This window comes from Maniola jurtina, chromosome 10, assembly GCF_905333055.1.
Source record: "Maniola jurtina chromosome 10, ilManJurt1.1, whole genome shotgun sequence".
NCBI lineage: Eukaryota > Metazoa > Arthropoda > Insecta > Lepidoptera > Nymphalidae > Maniola > Maniola jurtina.
Window position 1 is genome coordinate 8,649,384 of NC_060038.1, and position 21,166 is coordinate 8,670,549.

Here is a 21,166-nt window from a genome sequence, read left to right on the forward strand (position 1 = left end):
ATTCCACTAAGCAACCCGTCAAGTCGAGTAGAAGATTTTTTCTCCGGATAACCCCCCCTCCAAACAAATCCCATAGGTAGATATGTAGGTACCTACTCACTGAAAGAGTGCTGCGTGACTTATGTGCCTACTTTTTACTTGTATCTATTGTTATTAAAATTAAATTATAAGTTCTTGACTTGACCACGACTATGTGACCCCCTCCTGGCGCCAAAGCTGGATCCGCCCTTGGTTGTAGGTGCGTTCGGGCGACGGGAGGCTCTTATTTTGACAAATAATAATATTCTTCGCGCATCCATACCTATATTTAGTGCCCAATGGCGACACGGGCGAGAGGATCGCAACGAGTCTGACCTACTATCGTCGGCGATAGTATCGCCCTGTGGAGATTGGTCTATTAAGAGTTGTATCAAATTTGGTGGCAGTAATAGTCTCGCTATCGCCGCGATTCTCTCGGCCGTGGAGATGGCGCCTAAGTAAGACCAGATTAATTATTATAATAATAATAATTAAAACGAAAGAAAACCAAGTAGATATGTATTTATACCGTTTATTTAGATTTTTCATTAAGTGTCAAAGTTACGCTGTACAAATGGAATTGCTGACCATGTCTTCTTATATTCAATGTTATCGCCATACAATAGATTAATCTGTTGAGACTTTCACATTTCAAAATGTACGCGGCTCCTTGGCCGGGACTGAATACCGGGGCTCCGTAACTCTGACAGTCGAACATGAAATACGAGGTGCCTGCCTTGCCAAAAGCCAAGTTCTTTGCAGGACTTATCAATATTCCCAAAACATTCTTTTCAAAGAAATAAACTAAAGCCTTGCTCAAATTAAATCTATCGGGATAAATGTTATACACAAAGCCAAATATTACTTTATCAAACTTCACCGAAAACGAGTAGGGATACATATCATCAAACTTTGTTTCTAAATCGTCGAGCACGATTTCGTGGTTTTTGCCGAACTTGGAATGACATTTCTGATGATATCTGTCTCCCACTTCGACGATTCCATCCAGGAGACTGCCGGTCCAAGCGCTCAAGCTGCAGGCTTTGCTCATCACCAGCGCCACGACGCTGGTCGCCAAGTATTGTTTGCCGCGATAAGGTTCCTCAAACTTGGCGTCCGAGGGATGCAGCGATCCCCAGAGCGAGTAGAGGTCTCCGGGGAATTCGATGTCCCAATGCTTCCACATAGTTCGAGGGGTGTTCCGGTCTAGCCCCAAATCGTTGACACAATTCATGCGCGACCAGGGTATACTTTCAATATTTAGCCAATACATTTTCTCATCTACGGTCGGACGAATCTTACGTCTTCTTAAATATGGCGCGTTAGGATTCTCGTCCGGTTTAAAGAGCGGGCTGAGTCTGTAGTTCAGAGCGGAATGACGGGGAGCAGTTTTGATCGAAGTCAGTTCGAAAGTATAGAATTCAGGAGAGTTCGCAGAAGATACATTTTTCTTTATTCTATGAATCAAAGCTTCCATGGAGCGATAGAGAGTCCAGCCGGCCACGGCGGCCGGCTTCGCCTGCGCGGGCGCCTCCGTCGCAGAGTCCTTGCTGGCCTTGCGTTCCCGCTGCGCGAGCGCGGGGTCGGGGCTGTCGGCGGGCGGCGCGTAGGCGTCGAACAGGTGGTAGTAGCCGTCGGTCTGGCAGATCACCATGCTGCACGAAGGGAATCTAATGATGACGTATCGGAGTCTTCTCAAAACTGCTCTCAAATACTGTTCTAGTGTCTTCTCCGGATTTTTGTTCACGACAGTAATTTTCTTGATATTAACGTTCACGAATTTGCCATCCAGAATAATGTTTTTGATCACTCTCTTTTCGCAAACGCTCAAGTTGGTCGCCTTCTCGTGTATTTCTAAGCCTTTCTCGATGCATGTGTCCACCGTGACGTGGTCCCAGGTTCGGATGGGGTGCATTGTCGCCATCAGCATAGCTATTAAACTGACGAAATGACAAGATTTCACGTCTGAAGTAGATTTTCTGTCCTTGAGCGCTGTCGTCCCTTCTATTCTGTATATCCCACCGATCTGTTGGTAGCCAACCGGCGGTTCCGTTTTTGGCTCAGAGCTTTCGGTAGTAGATTTTTTCTTATCAGATGATGATTTCGATTCATCAGCGAACGATAATTTAGATTTTTTGCTCTTGGGCGCCATCGTGGCAAAATCGTAGTCCTCAGGCAATTTCAAGCGGGGTTCGATCATCAGTCTTCTCACTATTATTCTGCTCAGTATAAACTGCTGTTCCTCGGTCTTCCCACCTTTATTATACCAAACCCTGAAATAAAAAATTCAAATACGTCAAAATCATAAAACAGAACGAAAGAAAAGTGAAGTCACTTAGAGCTGATGAAGTCACGTAAAAGAATTAATATGTTTATTTAATTTAAAAAAGTTAATTAAAAAATGAAGTATGGATTAATACCTCGCTACGAGATCGTGCAACGAGGTGAATCGCATCAAACACGCTTTGCCTTTGCTCCGGTCGGCTTCCCGCAGGCCCATGGCGTTGCAGGCGCTCGCGTCGTACAGGTAGTAGAGGCCGCTGCGGAGGAACACGGCGCAGCTGTAGCTGGACGTGGTGAGCGCGCCGCGGTCGTGCGCGCGCAGCAGGCGCCGCAGCGCGCGCTCCAGCTGCCACGTCACGCCCGACCCCACCACGTCGATGTGAGCGTGATACGCCTGCCAAACGAAAAAATCTCAAAATCTCGTCAGATCTTCCACGCAAACCCCTTCAGTTCGCAGGTTAATTGACCAAGGTGATGGCTCTTTCCAGTAGTATCAACGCAAAAATGCAATTACAGCCACTGGGTCCTTGATGTCGATCGAGTCTGCGCTGAATTTGCTAGCGATCGAGCGAGCAAGTGCAGTAGAGTGGTACATCCGAGCGGTTATACTACTCTGCTACGAATCAAGTTTCTTTACAAGCTAACCTGATGTCCAATAGCAATTTTCGGTATAACATGAACCGGGGCGAGCTGAAACTTTTCCTTCTTATTCTGGTGTAACTTCTTGGCCGTCTCCACTACGAAGTTAACTAACCCGACCGTCCACGTGTTCACTGTGTACTTGTAGGACGTCACTATCGCCATTATGGCTGCAAAGGGCAGCACGTCTATGGCGTCTGATTCATTAATTGCAGTTGTTCCTCTTATAATCTGACTGTTGTCCGGCAAACTTTTGAAGTTGCTCGGCTTTTCTAACTCTTCTTGCGCCGTCAATTCATCGCCGGCTTCTACTAAAGGAGGCGTCATTTTTTTGCGGAGCTGTCGCAACTTGGAACGGTACATGGCGTCCTCTGTGAGAAGGATTCGACGGTCGACTTTGACCGGCGGCATCGTTTGGACTTCATCTTCGACTATTTCTATTGGTTGCGCCAACTAAAATAAAAAACAAAACTTTGCATTATCACATTTTAAGTATTTTTCAAACAAAATAAATAAAAAAAGCATTTTTTCGATTTGCGTAGAGAGTTGAAATTTTATAGGTAGAGAGTTGAAATATTCACAGAATTTGTATATCTACTGCCGCTATAACAACAAATACGAAATATGTATTTCAAAATGGCCGCCACGATATTTAAAAAAAAATCTTGTATGATGAACCCTTTGTGTGCGAGTTCGATTCGCATTAGACCGATTTTTCAGGATACTTATAAGTATTATGTCCGTTTCAGTGGTCAAACTGTCAGTTATAACCGCACGTGTATTTACCGGTACTTCTTCGGGCTCGGACTGCGGCGAGGGCGGCGGCGGCGGCAGCGGCGGCGGCAGCTCCTCCGCCTTGCGCCGCGCCTCTTCTTCCTCCGCCTTCCTCCTCTTCTCTTCTTCCTTCTTTCGCTGCGCTGCGTCTTCATCTTCCTCCTCCTCATTTTCTTCTTCCTGTTACAATTTCATTTGCATAAAGCTGACATTGCCGGCCTACTACTGAACACGGATAACTTCTCAGAATGAGGTAGGCGAGGCCAAGTGCAGACTGGCATACTCCACACACCTTTGAGATTACTATACAGAACTCTCAGGCATTCAGGTCTCGTCACAATATTTCCCCCCACTCCTAAAGAAAATGATACTTACTTCTTTTTTAAACGCACAAAACTCCAGAAAGATAAAGAAAAAAGCCCCCAAAATGAAGACCGACGTCTAAACCGCAAGACTATAACCGCCTTTTGTCGATTATATGAACTTAATATACAAAATAAATAACGCAAAATATTTACCTCCTCTTCCCCTCCTTCCGGTGGCTGAAAGCAAAAAAATCTATAGTTCTGTAATTCTGTTGTTCTGTAATTTTCCAAATAAGATAACTATACCAAGTGGCGTATTTTATGAAAGGGCTTTATCTGCATATTCTAAAACAGATTTTTATTTATTTTTATGCATGCAACAGTTTTTGATTTATCATGCAAAATATCAGAAAAAATAGCCAAATACGGAACCTAACCTAACGTCTAATTCGCGCATTTGACTTTTTTTTGTGATGAACCACAAATTCACGGTTTTCGGATTTTTGCTATGAGAACTACCTACTTGTCTCTTTCAACGGAAAATAACCTATAGGTACGGAACCCTAATAATTATGTAGATATAATATGACAGCGTTCGGTATCTAACTAAAATATTGGGAGAAGGCGTCACCATCGCGGTGTCAAAGCAATTCGCTGCACACCCACTGCAAGGACTGGGAGTTCAGTATATACTGACTGACTGAGAGAGCGGCGCAAGGTAGTGGCATACCGGTAGCAGCGGTGGAGTGGGTGGCGGCGTGGGCTCGGGCTCGGGGTCGGGCTCGGGCGGCTCGTGCGTCTTGTCGCGCGGGCGCGGCCACGGCGGCACCACCTGCGTCACCGACACCGTCGGCGAGTCCAAGTTCACTGTGTGCCCACAAAACTAGTTCTATCCACTCATTATGCTAGCCACACTTTGACGACCTCCCTGGCGTAGTAGTAAGTCGCTGTAGCCTTATTATTGAGAGGTCCCGGGTTCGATTCTCGGCAGGTATTTGGTTGGCTGTTGATCATAATTTGTCGGTCAGGCAAAGCCATGCTGCCAAGCGTTTTAGCGTTCTAGTTCGATGACGTGTAGAAACCGAAGGAGTATGGGTTTAATAAAAACTGCCATAGCCCAGGTTAGCCCGCCTCCATCTGACTGCATCATCACTTACCACCAGGTGAGATTGCAGTCAAGGGCTAACTAACTTGCATCTGGATTAAAAAAAAATAATCTAACTTGGACGGACACGCACGAACAATCCCGACTTTCCAAGTAGGTAGTATGGGAGCGAGAGTGGGTGCAAGTTAGCTGTACTTAAACCCAGTATCCGCGCTCCCATAATTATGTGCCTATACGTCTACCTGTGTCTAAACAAGTATAGGTAGGTTCTATGAGAGATCTACGGTGGTTTCGACGGAATAGAAATTTATAATGATTGATTGCCGTACCTATTTTATTTGTAAAAACTGTAATTCACAAAATGTTCACTATTAGAACAAATAGGTACTTACCGACTTTAGGCTGCAATTCTTCAGGAGGTAAGTTCTTGTATTTTAAAGGTATAGGAGGAAGATAGTCCTCTTGTACGCTTTCTACCAAGGATATTATATCCCCCATATGCTCTTCATCCACTTGTGGCTAAAAAAATATTTTTTTTTTGTATAAATTATACTAGCTGACACATTGACTTGTACGATTGGTGAAGTGTCATTATTTCTTACACAATAGTTTTTTTTCTAAAAACTGTCTAACAAACTTACAATGGTTTTAAAAAACACCTACGTATTTAACGAAGTACCTACCTACCTATCACTAGAAAGGGTAAACCAAAATGTTTTCACCTCTAGCTTTTTGTGTTCAGGAGGTTTTGAATCTTGAATATTTATTTCAAAATTCAAAATTCAAATGTGTGGTAACTGGTTTCTATAAACAGAGGAAAGCACAGGCTTTTCAACTTTATTTATTTTAAGATGGCTGTGACACGTCAAATAAATGGAATATACAGTCAAAGGCCGTAAGTCGTTTAGCACCTTAATGATCATATTCCTGTGGCACGGTTATGCACATGCATTAGGTGTGGCGTGTTTATAGAAAAAGGTCATAAGTGCGACAGGTTTGATACAAAAGTTTCGCGGAATTGCTACTCGAATTCTGAGGCCGACCGTATCTACGAAACTATAAGTTTATTTTTACTACGATACTCTAAAACCCCAAATAGGCGGGGAAAACTAGTAAAAGCTAAGGAAGTAAAAGCTTACCCCAGCTGCAGGCGTCTCTTCCAGCTCTTCCATAGGCAAGACGTCGTGGAATAGCTCCTTGCCATCGCCTCGAGCCTTGCTCGTCGGCAGAACTTTACGTTTCACTTTCTTGACTCCTGGCAACTGCTCGTCGCTAAGAGTGCATAATATTTGAGCCTGAAATTATTTAATATTATGATTCCCAAATCAACAGCAATAAATTAAACGAAAGAAATAAGAGAATTCAAAGATATTTTTACCCACTACCAATTACTAGACTGATAATAATAGATTGTTGAAAATTGAAAAGGACAGTGGGCAAAATGCAAGTATCTTGATCATAGAGTTGTATGTATATCTTAGTCCTTAAAGCGGTCACTTAGGAAACATGATTTAGGATATTTTCTATATCGTAAATCTAAGTATTTGTAGTTTGAATCAAACTTTAAACTTGTTCAAGAAAAAAGTCACGAGAAACGTCAAAATGTGGTACTCCCAGAGTACTCCTGTCTCGCACCTTGCACACTACACCCCACACCCTGCATTCCACACCGTAGGTATTTATAATATTATGAACTTATCTTTCGAAGTCTACAACTTCTTCAATAAGTAAGATAAGTATAGAATTGTTTATAATGTCATCCATCTATGTCAGCAAATATATTTTAAAGGGGCCGTCACGAGAACAATTTTGCCCATTGTTCTTTATATGTTTATAATTGTTTTAAATTACCTGAACATTTTTTTTCTTTAATTTCAGGACTTTGAACGCATGAATATAAAACTGTGTAGTTGCAGGCAAATAATCCCAGTTCTTCGTAAACACAGCAGCCATGGTATCCGGGTTGAGAAGCATCAGACAACAAGCTCTACCGACATTGACTGATCGCGATCCGTCGTTAGCGCGCGGATATGGATCGAACAGATAATACATGTCTTTCTGTCTCCACACCGCTAGCGCATAGTTATTGAATTCTAAAATACCACTATTATATTCATGACTGAAGAATTCTTCGAGGCCCGTGCGAATATTCAGCAAACACTCCTTCGTAGTAAACAATTGGCCTTTAACCCTCTCTCTGTAAATAATAATCTCGCAAGCGTACGGGCCTACAATAATTTCGTTCGGTATATTATCTATCGTCATGTCGATCAGCACTTTAGGATGCAAGCAGTCCATGTACAATTTGGTGCCGAGACGCAGCACTTTGTCCAATGTCTTTGAAAACCACGTGTTAGGAGGAGATATCTTGGCATACGTCATGGCAACTATAGCGATCGGCAACGCTTGACGATATTTTGCATCTTCAAAACATCTGTCACCCAAATGCATATTCGCATTCACGATAGCGCAATTTTCGGTAAGTATTCTATAACCCATCATAGCCTTTTCAGCCTGCGTCAACTCTTTGTCAGACTCGAAATCTTCATCACATTTCTCATCTACCATTTTTAGTACTTTAACGGGCGACAGAACGAATTTTTGATCCTCCAAAATGCTCCGCGCTAACAAGACTTCTGATACTGATCCTAGATCCTTGACGTTGATAAGGGCGGCGCAACCATTCGAAAAGTTGGAATATGCCCTCGAGTCCCTACCCGCAGGATCGAAAATATAGTAGCATATTCGATCCTTCCATATTACAACTTTCAGTACCCTTAAAAATTTGTAGAATTTATCAGTAAATATGGAGTGAAAATTCAAAGAAGTACCTGCGAGACTATGTCACATACCTGGTCAGTAAAATACCAGCACGATTATTCTTAAAGAACGCTTTGAGCCCTCTACAAAGGTTGTATACGGTGGGGTCCAGAGACATTGAATATCCAACTATGTCTGGCTCTCCAAGCAAAACTTGCATTCTCTTGCCGTTCAACACTAAAGTTTGCTTTTTACCAAACGGCAATACCTCACACATTCCTTGCACCGCTGAATGATCATGTACTTTGTCCAAACATTGCATGTACCTAAAGAAAGTGTCAAATTAACTAATTTGCGGTATTTCCACAAGTTTTCAAACTAATTTAGAAATACTTGCCATTGATCACCAGCATCCATCAAGTTATCCAATAATTTCATAGTCCACTGTTTTGGATGATAATGAAAAGCTAAGCAGTAAGCCATGACGCTCATCGTAAGAGCCTGCCTTCCTTTTGATCTAGCGCCTATACAGAGAAATCTTATGTTAAAAAGTGTTGAAGTGTGAAAATTTTAAAGATATAACTATACTTACTTAAGAAAGAGAGAAGGTATTCAAACAATTTACGTACTGAATTTATTGTCGTACATGTTGAAAGTGCCAGTCAGAATACCATAGTGTATTGCAGATTTTCGTTCTTTCGTACAAGGTAGCACCGTTAGAGAGTGGGTCTGTAGTGTTCCGCGTTTCAAATTCGCTGGTATTTGAACCTAATAAAATAAACATAAAAATAGAATTGTATTATTAGGCGTACCCTAAACGGTCAAATTTTTTTTTTTTTTTGAAAATGAAAAATATTTTATTAGCAAAATATAGTCTTATACAATAATTTCCCTGTGTCTGGTGGTACCCACACTAGGTAATCCTGTGTCGTGGGTATATTCCGTTTACAATTTTATTTGACACTCGGTTAAATTAAAGCTAACAGTATAACAATTATTAAGTATAACATTACGCGTAAATATTAAGTATAACAGCTATTCTAAGATTACAGAAATAAAGATAAAAATAAGGATGTGTGTGTGTCTACGAAGTAATTTAGTTGCGTTGCATTAATATCTAAGTGAATGTTTAAAAACAAAACAAAACAAACAAAATGAAAAGTAGTAACAGAGTGCCCTTATTTTAAATGCAGGAAAAGTTTCTCTGTTGCATTGCATCGTAACCTAAGGAAGCAAGCCATGCTACAATTTTCACTTTGGCTTGTTTAACGGAACAATGCTTAATGTCACATGTTCTAACAACTTTATTATAAATGAATGATTCAGCATATGGACTGAAGCGCCTAGCAAAACAAGTTTTAATTTTAGGCATAGGGATCTTGAAAGTCCGACGATTGAGCAATATTTTATATTCTTTCGAAGATATTACTGACCGGTATTATTGAACATTACGGAATGGTGGGATAAAAGTTTGAGCAATTTTTAACATTGTCAGTCCTTGCACCGTGTGTGATCAATATTTTAGCCCCTTGAAGGATGAGAGCGATCTCCGTTTGTAAATTAAAGAAAGCGGATCGTGGAATACATATTCCGGGAGATATAGACGAAGGATCAGTTGCGGCACCAGTGATCCCCGTTCACAGCGCACACTCGGTCATAGCCCAGCGAAAAAACTACCCCAAACACACACTCATTTCTCGCTACTCGCCCAGTTATTTCTTGTTTCTAGCTCTTTTCTCGCTAACCATCGGTGGTCGGACAAGTGCTTTAGAGACTTTTGCCCCTTCAGTGTCGTCCAGGCTTACTTACATGTTCCGGACGGGGGATCTCATCGAGGCCGCAGATGGAGTCGTCGTCATCGAGATGCTTCTGCGTGCCGCGCGCGCGCGGCTTGCCGTCCGTCACGCCCAGCGTCGTGTACGGCGCGTTGTGCTCCGACCTGCATATCATCATTATTATCGTCAACCGATAGCCGTTGATAGCTGCACTTACCTAGGTCTCTTGCAAGTAGGGACTACCACACGCCACGGTCTTGCATCACTTGAATGCAGTGGTTCTCTGCAAATCATTTGATGTCATCTATCCACCTAATGGGAAGTCTTCCAACAGTGCGCTTTTCAGTGTAAGGTCAACCTTCCAGCCCTTTGGGACCCCAATCCATCCCACAACATTCCAATCCACAATTAATTCAAAATTGAGATATTATGACCTTTTCGAATTTTACCTTCTAGTTTTTCTTGCAATTTGACGTTTCCTCAGTGCAGCATATTTTCTGAAAAATCACAGAGATCAATGAAAGAATGAATTTTACATGATAACTAGTTCAAACATAAAGAAATACAAGAGAATTGATAACAACTAACCTGCATTTTTTCCTGGTACAAGATTTTCTAGTGCACACTCTGAAAAAATTGTCTTTATAGTCATATGACATTATCGATAAAAGCCATTTCTTATTTGAAAGTTTTTTTTAAAGAAAACCCCAGGTAGGTAAAAACTTACCCTCCTTTATGACATGGTTTTTTCTTTGGTTTTTTATCGCTGTAAATAAAAATACAAGTTTTATATTTTTTCTAAAAAAAATCATCACATATTACGTACCTATACCTACTTCCTTTAAGTAGATATTACATAACAAGCACTAGTGCTACATTTGAATATTTCAGCTACATTTATGGTAATCAAAAACAAAGTTAGTAAGTAGGTACATCCTTAGTAGGTACCTACATGAGATTAAAGTCTGAAACTTTAAGTAGATAGGTATAATTTAAACAGTTACCTTTCAAATTTCCTTGGGCCAGGCATATGAACAACATCGGGTGCAAAAGATTTGTCCTTATTCACTATTATTCCGCTATGTGGTTTGTACAAACTGGAATATCACACCAACATTATTAATTTAAGAAACTTAAGCTTCGTGAGATTTAATAACAATAGTCGCGCCCCTAAAGACACTCTACCTACTCTATTACTCTTATAGCAAATTAGAAATCGTCACACACTCAAACGTAGGAATTTGTCTTCATTTTTCAAAAGACTATGGAGTATAAGCTTTGCCTATCTTGACTTTTACACTACCTTTATCAGCATAAATATTTTTTCTTACTCGTAGCCAGATTTCGGTGGTAATGGCGGTTTATAGTCTGCTGGTTTCGCTGCCGCCTTCTGTGCCGCAATCACTTCCCCACTTGTCTTAGGGCTCGCCACCTGATCAGAAATGTAAATAATAAACCAAGCTGCATAGTTAAAACTCCACAGGTAAGACCTGCAGTTCTCGGGAACTGCGCATTTCAATCTTTAGCAACTTTTGGAACTGGATACCATCTTGCCGTCCACAGTCCACACGCACTTAACTGCGCTGGCTTGTGCAGGTTTACGCGCTCAGGTAAGAGGGAGCGTGTAGCCCGAGCCTTATAGAGCAATAGTTCTTAACACAGATCGTTATACATAATTATAGGCCCGACGAGATCAAACAATATCCAATCTTTTGATTAGTACTTTACTTACGCATGAAATGTCTCTCCTTTAGCTTTCTTAGTATTTCTAATACTATTAAAACACTTCAGAAATGCACATCTCATCTTGCGATCGTTTTATGGCAAAACAATAAAACAATGAAGAGTAGGTTAGTAGCTAGCGCGCATCCATCTAACGCCGGAAAAGTGAGTTCACATTTTTAAATGGGATAAAGGGATCATTCTTCGATATAATCTCTGGTTCCTTAGCAATATGTTATACTAAGTACTTACTAACTACACTATAGGTAGGTACCTACACAGGCATCTTCGCAATGGAGAACCTTATTTGTTCCACGATAAACTGATTAGTTTTAAGATTTACGTAAGTACTTATTTGTAAACGTTATAATGTAAACGTTTTCGTGGACAAATAAATGTTTATCTTTCTGTCTTGCTAAGACCCAAGCGTGTCGCGCCATGGGTTGCAGTAGATAATGGTTAAACACAAGATTAAAGTCATATCCCTCCAAAAATCATCTTAAAATAATAATAAGACTTGCAAACCTTTTCTAAAACCAGTAAATACTTACATTAAAGATAGATTGATCAGATGCTGTATGCTTGACAACAGGTACCGGCGTGGGCAGGATCACATCGCAGGGTAACAGATCGTAGTATCGAACTTTCTTTTTGTATTTCTTTTTCTTCTTTCTTAATACACCGCCAGCCTCCTCTTCCGATGTAGATCCAAAATCAAACCTTGAGTAGGCTTGCCTATTAAATTAAAATAAGTCCAACAGTGGTAGGTAGGTACTGATTCTTATCTCAACATTCGCATCTTTTTCTCACTAATGTAATAAGAAAAGGACAGACAAACATCATTTAATTTAGAACTGTCAAACCTCGTGTCCTTGGTGCCAGTCTTGAGCATTGTTAAATTTGTAGAATAGCACTAGAATTTAGGGCGCCTTCAAAATTGCCACAATGTGCCACGCGGAGGCAGTGCGGCTGCAGCGCTGCAGCTGTACTGCCACCACGCGGTATTTTGCGGCAAATTTGAAGGCGCCCTTAGCCTAAAATTCATTGCCTATCCTTTTCAGCAATATTAAAAAGAAAAAGATGTAGATACCTATACATAAGCACTCATCAGAGAAAAACATCAGAATCGACGACGCCACTATATTATAGATGATCAGCATAATATTATTTTATCAAATAAATTGAAAAGCAAGAATAATTAACTTAAATAGACAACTATAGTAAAGTAAAACTTACTTTTCTCGAGTGTCTGTTTTAGATGGTTCTAACGAACAGTGTCCAATGTATTTCAATCTGAAATTATTAATAGACAAAGATTAAATTGTTTTAAGTGCCGATTTCACAAAGATCGAGTGACGTTTAAACTAGGAATAAATTGGGCGTAATGACAGTTTTTGTATTAAAAACCTGCAAAATATCTAATCTACTCTCGGCTATGACTTTTTACGCGTTGGTGCAATCGATCCATAATGTAAGAAAATCAATAGTTATTTAATAAGGACAGCTAATATAAAAATGGGAATTTATCTACGAGGTTCTTTAGCACCGTACAATTTAGGTGTTATTCTAAGAAATATATAAGATAGGTAGGTTCCTATAGAAAATAGCTGCTTTTGTGGAATCTGTTTTCGACCACCTATACTTATTTAATATCAAATACCAAAAAAACTGGATTCAGACAGCTCATATGGTGCACCCTCGGAAACGCCTATATCCAGCAGGGCAAGCAACACGCACAGGCTGGTATGATGATGAACAATATTTGGAAAATTATCTTGAAGCGTTAACTAATCTCTTAGTCCTTGTCAACAAATCAAAATTTATTTATTTCATGTAGGACAAGCGCTATTGTCTCTTATGCTAAGGTTGAAATCTATAGAGCGCACTTTGACTTTGCTTACACTTAAAATTCAGTTAAAACGAGACAGATCTATGCCAGCGGTGTAACGCTGTCTCGTTTTAACAGTGTCTAGTCTGAGCAAAGTCAAAGTGCGTTCTATAGATCTCAGCCTTAGTCTGTGACTGTACCACCGGTTCGAAAGGCATAATCTACTAAGAAGAGACGGCAAGACGCTCAAGGTGAGATCTTTAGAGCGCACTCTGACTTTGCTTAGACAGAGTTAAAACGAGACAGATGTATATCTCTCACTTAAATCTGTCTCGCTTTAACTCAATCTGAGCCAAGTCACAGTGGCCTCTATAAATCTCACCATTAAACACAGTCTAGGTACATTATACAGCAAACCTCTGTGCAAAATTTCAGCTTTCTAGGTCCAAGGGTTTTGAGTGGACCTTGATGTCACTGAGTCACAGAGTCAGGACTTTTTCTTTTCATAGCGAGCTTAATGCAATAACAGTGAAAATAGTTATTTTAAAATAAACTATCCCTTACCTCGTATGCATCGACGGCGCCATAGGAATACACGTGTCCTTATAATGACGCGGTGTGAACGGCTTTGTTTTAAACTTCGGTGGTTTTACTTTATTACTTTTCTTTGAACCTTAAAAAATTACATTATTTTAAAAATCTAGGTCAACAAAGTTAGAACGGGTTTATATACCTATAAGGTTTTGATTATCTTTTCTTGACAGACACGACAGACAGACAACGAAGTGATTTTATATGGATACCTTTTTCCTTTAGATGTACGGAACCGGGCTGTACGTCATGAACCGTAATAGGGTAAGTAGGAAATTTTCACAAAATATATATTTCTATTGCAAAAAATAATAATAAAAAAAATGCCGCCATGAAAATCAAAAAGCGTTATTTCTTGTACGATGGTACGGAACCCTTCGTGTGCAAGTCTGACTCGCACTTGACCGGGTGGGTCTTTTTAACCCCCGACCCAAAACGAGGGGTGTTATAAGTTTGACGTGTGTATCTGTGTATGTGTATCTGTCTGTGACATCGTAGCACCTAAACGAATGAACCGATTTTGATTTAGATTTTTTGTTTGAAAGGTGGTTTGATCGAGAGTGTTCTTAGCTATAATCCAAGAAAATCTGTTCAGCCGTTTGAAGATTATTAGAAGTTTTCGTGTCGGTGGTTTTTAAATTTTTTAGTTTAAGTTATTAAATCTAAAACCTTACTTTCAGCTTGATATGTGAGAGCTTCAATAATTTCCGCAACATCCTTACAATCCGTGACTTTCGCATGTTTGCATATTCGTTGTAATTTTGGAGGGCACCTGCAAACGCTGAAAAATTCACTGACCAATTAAATAGTTCTAATAATATTATCATGAACTGTTAACTTTTTGGTTTAATAGCTTACCGTTTTTTGCCACTCATTTTTCGTGTATTTAATTTTTTATACGTTTTTATTAATTTTCAACATTACAAATAATTTCACATGATCTACTTATTAATTTTTTTTATGATATGTTTTTGAAAAGTGTGACATTATTATGTCACTTTGCAAATAAGTCATGAAAGACATGTTGGTTGTGATATTTTCTTAAATATGTAAGATGTCAACCAGTTTTTCATTGTGTTAAGCACTCTACACACCAAAGGCCACCCTGCGCGTTAGTGCCGGACGGCGGCTTCAGAAAGTTCAGATCGTTGCAAGCCGGAACAACTGCTGGCAGCACGAGAGCCACGACACTACGGCATGTGCTTTTCACATTTTATGGTAGATCCACACATGCCACCATGGCGTGCATGGCTTGAACCGGCTTCAATTCCACAATTGAAGCCGGTTCAAACCATGCACGCCGTGTGATATTCGATAAAAGTCGGTGGACAACCGAACAGGAAGGCGGCTTGGAAGTAGGTATAGAACACTTAACAATGCCTCTTATGGTGGGGCATACAAAGTTATAAACCTATAGATCATTTATATATTTTTTCCTTTGCCCCCGTGAGAAAAATTCAGATTACGCCTTGTCTACATTATATAGAGAATCTCTGCAAGGACCAAGGGTTTGGGCTGGGCGTTGATGAGTCAGTCAGAAAATCGGCAAACTTCGTTTTCGCAGAAAAGCTCAACCTAACGCTGACAAAAACCGAATGTACCTACACCAATGAAATACAGACCTTATTGCTTGACGTTATGATTTTAAACACAAGAACATTGCAAGAACAACAGAGACTCGTGCTGTCTCTCTCTTCGTACAAAATATGGCGCGTAGGCCAACACGAGCTTAGCAACCAATAGCGGTCAGGCACGCGCTTTAATTGACTGAGATATTTTCGCGCCATTAAAGAAATTCAAAATGTAGTAGTAAAAGTAGTAGGTATATTATAAGTATTTAAAAGTATATACAATAAAATACTTAACTACAATATTGTCACAAATACAAATCTTACATAATATACCTAAATTATTATTTAAAAAGTATAAAACATAAAATAATAATTATGAAAAATTACTAAAATAGATTTGGGTGGGATTTTTTGCTAAGGGGCCAAATGGAATGTATTAGGGCAAGTAATGCATATAAAGATTTTAAGAAGGATATACAATATACATACATGTTATATAATCTAAACACTTTCACCATAGTAGACCAACTAAAAATAAAATAAGAAAATTTAATTTATTTTAAAATAACAATTCACCTACAGGATAAAAAAAAATATTCACCAATAACCACATTAAACTAAACCTTTATCCTTTACTTTATCTATATTTTCATTTTTGATTTTATAGGCTTTTTAACCCATTAATTCCCAAGCATTTAAATCCTGAGGTTTTCAGCTTCATATTTTTAAATCTGGCTATTAATACATTAAATTTAAATATAAAATAAAAAAAATTAAATTCATGGACCGGCCAAGTGCAAGTCAGACTCGCGCACCGAGGGTTCCTTACTCGTTACTCGAGTATTTTACCGACATTTTGCACGATAAAACAAAAACTATTTTGCTTAAAAGTACAAGTATAGGTCTTTCATATGATATCCCACTTGGTACAGTTATCTTACCTAGAAAATTGAAATACCTATGTGACGTTTTGTCAGTCGGCGCTCTACGAAACCGCTATCTCTTTCTTAAGGCCAATGTACAATATTTCCTGCTGGGTACTGTAATAATGTTTCAGTTAAGTATTGGAATAAAAAAGCTGTTCATTATATAAAGCTATTCAGGTACCTACATACTTTCTTAAATGTCTAGGATTGTTGATGTCTATTTAAAATTTTTACTAAATTGGATTTTTTTAAATCAACTAAACATGGAATTATGCAGTGTTTCTATATCTTCTTTTCTTTGCTCTGCTCTTAATTTTTCTTTTTTGTAGGCCTCGTATCCCTCATCATCAGTGGGCAACTCATGTCGGCAAAAAGGACAGGAATTGGTCTGCAAAAATATGAAAATATAATAAATTGTATAAGTATTCTTCTGTACTAATATTATAAAGAGATAAAATTTGTCAGTTTGTGAGTAGCTGGATGAAAAAACATTTACTTAAAGAGCAACTTCTGCTGTCCCCATTCATTTCTTCTGGTACAATGAAATGTTCTTTACATGAAACTGAGTTGGATCAGCATTAAAAAAGTCAGTTTTATTTATTTTTATGGACAACTCGCATTTGACCAAAAAATTGAATACCTATACCAAAATTGTTTTTTCAAAAAGACCCTAATATTTCCTAAGACAGTTTCGATGTATCTTCTACCCACATGATCTTAGGTCAATGGTAGGTACCCTATAGGTCAGCGGTTCCCGAATTCTTTTGGCTTCGGAACCCTTTTTGTTTCACCATTTTTCGGCGGAACCCTAGCTTTTAGTAAGAAGTAAACTAAAGACGGAAATATACTTACATCTCGTGGCGTGTGGTAGCGCGCCAGAAGCATATCGGTTTCATACATTTAATATGGTTAAAGATATACTTGTATGCCTTGTCGTGTCACGTCCTGTCAAATGTATGAAAACGTATGATCCTGGCGCGCCACGACATGCCACGCCACGTAAGTATATTTCCGCCTTAACAGCAACATTTTTTTTCGTGAAATCACACCATCTGAGGCTTTTTGGATTGGTGTCCGCAAAGTTTGATGTTAAGAGAAAGACTTTTTAAGATAAAAATATTTACTTAGTTAGAAGAAAAGGTAATTACAAAAATTTTAATGTGATGAATGAAATCTCTTCATAGTTTTCCTTAAAATTACATCGAAGTCAGGTTTTATGTCCGACAATTGGATGCGGAGGTCTGGTGCAGCATTCAACCTACTCCTAAACTTATTTTTCGTGTAGGCGTACGCTGAAAACCCAGCCTCGCATCTGTAAGTTGTCACAAATGGGAGTAATGCTATGATAGCTTTTTCAGCAATGCCCGGGTATTCGTTTTTCAGGCCAATCCAAAATTGACTCGGGTTCATGATAGCTTCAGATTCGAAAAGTTGTTGGAGTGTGGATGAATTTTTAATATCAATTAAATTTTCATATTCCAATACAGTCAGTGTTAAAGGTTTGGTACTAATCCTAAATGGATTTCGGACCCATTCGATTTCCCGTAACCGAAGCTTTTCTTCTGGAAAATATTCCTCCAAAGATGTTTTTAGGTTTGTCAAATGTTCACGTATACTTATCTCTAGGTCTGTAGCGATTTGAAGATGATTATATTTTTTGAGAAATTGCTCAAGTAGTGGAAAACACTCATACCTTTTTTGTCCAAGACATTCAATCCACAAGGCGATTTTCTCTTTCAATGAAGATACTTTGTCACTCACTGTAAATATGGTTATCATTCTTCCCTGCAAAGAGCTGCTCACTGTGTTCAGTTTATCAAATATGTCAGCCAAATAAGCCAATCTCATCAACCATCGCTCGTCTCGTAACAGTTCAAGATAGCTAGCACTTGCAGGCGAAGGAAGGGTCTGTAAGAAAACTTTCAGTTCATCGCGCAATTCATATAATCTGTTTAAAACCCTTCCTCTGGAAAGCCACCTCACTTCCGTGTGTAGAAGGAGTGATTGATGCTGACTTTTCATGTCTTCACACGTTTTTTTGAATAGCCTTGACTGCAGTGGACGTGTTTTCACAAAATTGACGATTTGTACGGCTTGATCAAGGACTTGTTTTAAATCAGATGCCACTCTTTTCACGGCAAGAGCATGACGATGTAAAATACAATGACTGCTAGTACAATTTTGCGCAACAGTTTTAATTCTTGACACTGTTCCTTTTACTTTACCAATCATGGCTGCAGCTCCATCGCTGCATACATCAATACATTTATTCCAATCAATTTTGTTTTTTTTCATGTATTCATCAATAACTTTAAAAATTTCTTCTCCAGTTGTATTGGCCTCCAAAGGAGCACAGAGAAACAAATCTTCTTCGATAGATTCTCTGTATGGATATCTGACAAAAACTAGCAGTATTGCTAGTCCGGCAACATCCGTACTTTCGTCCAGTTGCATTGCAAATGCATTGCTCTCTTTCAATCTATCAATCAATTCATCTTCAATGTGGTCTGAAATCTTATGAATACGGTCAGATACGATGTTGTTCGAACACTGTACCGTTGCCACTTTCTTAGCTGAATCCTCTCCAAGCAAGCAGGCAACAACTTCAGTCATGCATGGTTTCAAAAAATCCTCGGCTATTGTGTGAGGTTTTCCAGCTCGTGCAATCTTATAACTTAGCATGAATGAGGCTTTCGTGGCGTTTTCATTATCAGTTTTTGCATATTTTTGTAAAGCGGTCACACCTGCTTGATGTACATCTCTTTGTCTTTCAAAAAAACTAATGTTTTTATTTTTGAGGTGAGGATGATTAGTATCAAGGTGACGCTTAAGCTTTGCAGGTGCCAGGGAGCTATTCAACAAAATCTTGCTGCAAACAACACATTTTCCATCAGGATTTTCAGCATTCCCTATCGGTATAAATCCATAGGACAGATAGGACTCATCATATTTTCTCTTTTTTGAAGATATTCCCGCTTGACGTTCAGTATGGTCGGTAGTAGATGGTATCATTGTGTTTTGCTGATTTTGTTCAACAAAAGTGTCTTCCGTACCAATACCCTGAAAAAAAAATGCAATAAAAAACAGTTCGTATAAGCGCGGACACATACGTGTAACTTTAACAAATTGAAATAAATTATAAAAAATAGAATTAAGTTCTTACTGAACAACTAGCACCACTGGTAATTTCCGTTTTTTTTTCAATTGTCTCTCCTTCTGGTGAAGATGAGACTTGGTCAAAAGCTTGATTAGATTGATAAGTATTAACATTACTGTCCACAAAGCTAGCACCACGTTTCCCCTTAGCAATCCCAGGTTTTAGCCATTTATCCATCGTGAACTGTAAGTAAAACACAGCAATATTTTAGGCAAAAACGACCTGTTTTTGTGGAACTATTATAAGTAGCATTTGATTTATCATTATAATACGTAAAAATAATAAAAACATACCTGCTTAAAACAGTGCTCGTAAAACTATAAACAATCACTATCTAGGTACGGAATTTATTCTTAGCTTATTTTCGAGTTTTAAAATTTGGTATCAAAAACTTGATCACGTGCAGTCCTAGTAATCGTATTGACTCAACTGAATGGTCGCAAGCTGCCGCGGTATGCCGCGGGCGGCGGGAGAGCGACGAACGGCGCGGGCGGTGGGAGGACGACGAGCGGCGCGGGCGGTGGGAGGACGACGAGCGGCGCGACCGGGCGACGCGACACGTGACACGCACAGCGTACCTACCTACCTACATGGCGCCTAAATGGAATTTTGGAATGCAATATTTTAAAACAAGTTGATTGAAAATGAATAATAAATTACGTCAATTTAATATTATCACAAGTGAAACGATTTACAATATGGAAATCTTGAATTTTCGCGGAACCCCTGAGGGTCTTTCACGGAACCTCAGGGTTCCGCGGAACACCTTTTGGGAACCGCTGCTATAGGTCTTTACAGACACAACAGATGGACAGACAGGCAGACCGACGGAATATACAAGCTCACTTGTGTAAAAGCCAAGGTGGGTCACCTAGCATAGGTACTATAAAGCTCTATAAAGTTTACCTGATTTAGCCATGTTAGAATACATTTCTCATGAAACACATGGTGGCAAGGCATTTCTTTTGCTTTACTGTTGATTTCAAACTTTTTCAAGCATATGGGACAACTTTTGTCTCCAGTGTCTATTACAATTTCCTGAAGATTCTTCACTGCTTCTTTGGATGCTGCTGGTGGTAACCTAGAAGAATTAACAAATATTTATCTTTAAATGCTAAAAAAATATCTTAAATTCACCTGCTGAAGCTCTAATAGTAGGTAAGTAGCTGGGGGCAGAGGGACTCTGGCCTTACTTAATATTCAGTCAGAGAAAGTCTATTACCTACCTTGGCCATTCTCCTGAAAAATTGTCTTCGTATAGACCAAAATCTATGAGAAACCTTGCCATATGAAGAAGATGATTTGGTTGTTCACCGTCTTCCAACTCTCTCCAACCCATTTCTTGAAAATAATCCGCCATAATAGTTAACAAGTTAGTCCAAAATTAAAATGTTTGTGTAAAGGAAAAACTTTTGCAATTTTTTGATTTTTGTAAATAAATTTATGTATCTAAATCATAAAGACCAAGATAAAGACGGCCTGAACTATAAATGCCAATAATACCAATCTACCAATTATTAACTCTGTGGGCCTGACACTTGACAGTCATTGATAGATTGACAGATGAGATCATGAACGTATAGTCATGCTATAGACTGCATGTACTCCACAGACCAATAACTTTACTCTGTGTGCATGAAGTAGCCAAATGTGTAATACACTCTAGGACTTCGTCTGTGATGGCGTTTGATGGCGCGCGTGCTGTGCTTGTT

At 39.3% G+C, this 21,166-nt stretch overlaps 2 protein-coding genes across 6 annotated transcripts; both read right to left on the reverse strand.

The window, feature by feature from the left end:
• Positions 1-534: 534 nt before the first annotated feature.
• LOC123868654 lies at positions 535-14,699 on the reverse strand. Of its 5 annotated transcripts, none has more exons than XM_045911183.1 (23): positions 14,659-14,699; positions 14,475-14,581; positions 13,774-13,882; positions 12,618-12,674; positions 11,933-12,116; positions 10,991-11,091; positions 10,664-10,756; positions 10,387-10,425; positions 10,248-10,286; positions 10,109-10,156; positions 9,694-9,823; positions 8,514-8,652; positions 8,282-8,408; positions 7,977-8,210; positions 6,976-7,900; positions 6,264-6,419; positions 5,517-5,643; positions 4,750-4,886; positions 4,233-4,256; positions 3,727-3,894; positions 2,947-3,393; positions 2,439-2,695; positions 535-2,291 (listed from the first exon to the last, which is right to left on the reverse strand). In XM_045911183.1, the coding sequence occupies exons 1-23, from the start codon at positions 14,673-14,675 to the stop codon at positions 551-553; spliced, it is 5,406 nt and encodes a 1,801-aa protein (XP_045767139.1). In that variant the 5' UTR covers positions 14,676-14,699; the 3' UTR covers positions 535-550. The 5 variants fall into 5 exon arrangements, with proteins under 5 accessions (XP_045767139.1, XP_045767140.1, XP_045767141.1 ...); XM_045911184.1 differs by having other exon boundaries at positions 10,991-11,085; positions 11,927-12,116; XM_045911185.1 differs by lacking the exon at positions 4,233-4,256.
• Positions 14,700-16,293: 1,594 nt separating this feature from the next.
• Positions 16,294-20,970, reverse strand: LOC123868677 (E3 ubiquitin-protein ligase RNF181). Its single transcript, XM_045911231.1, has 3 exons — positions 20,681-20,970; positions 20,361-20,535; positions 16,294-16,685 (listed from the first exon to the last, which is right to left on the reverse strand). The coding sequence occupies exons 1-3, from the start codon at positions 20,812-20,814 to the stop codon at positions 16,551-16,553; spliced, it is 444 nt and encodes a 147-aa protein (XP_045767187.1). The 5' UTR covers positions 20,815-20,970; the 3' UTR covers positions 16,294-16,550.
• Between the last annotated feature and the right edge of the window lie 196 nt (positions 20,971-21,166).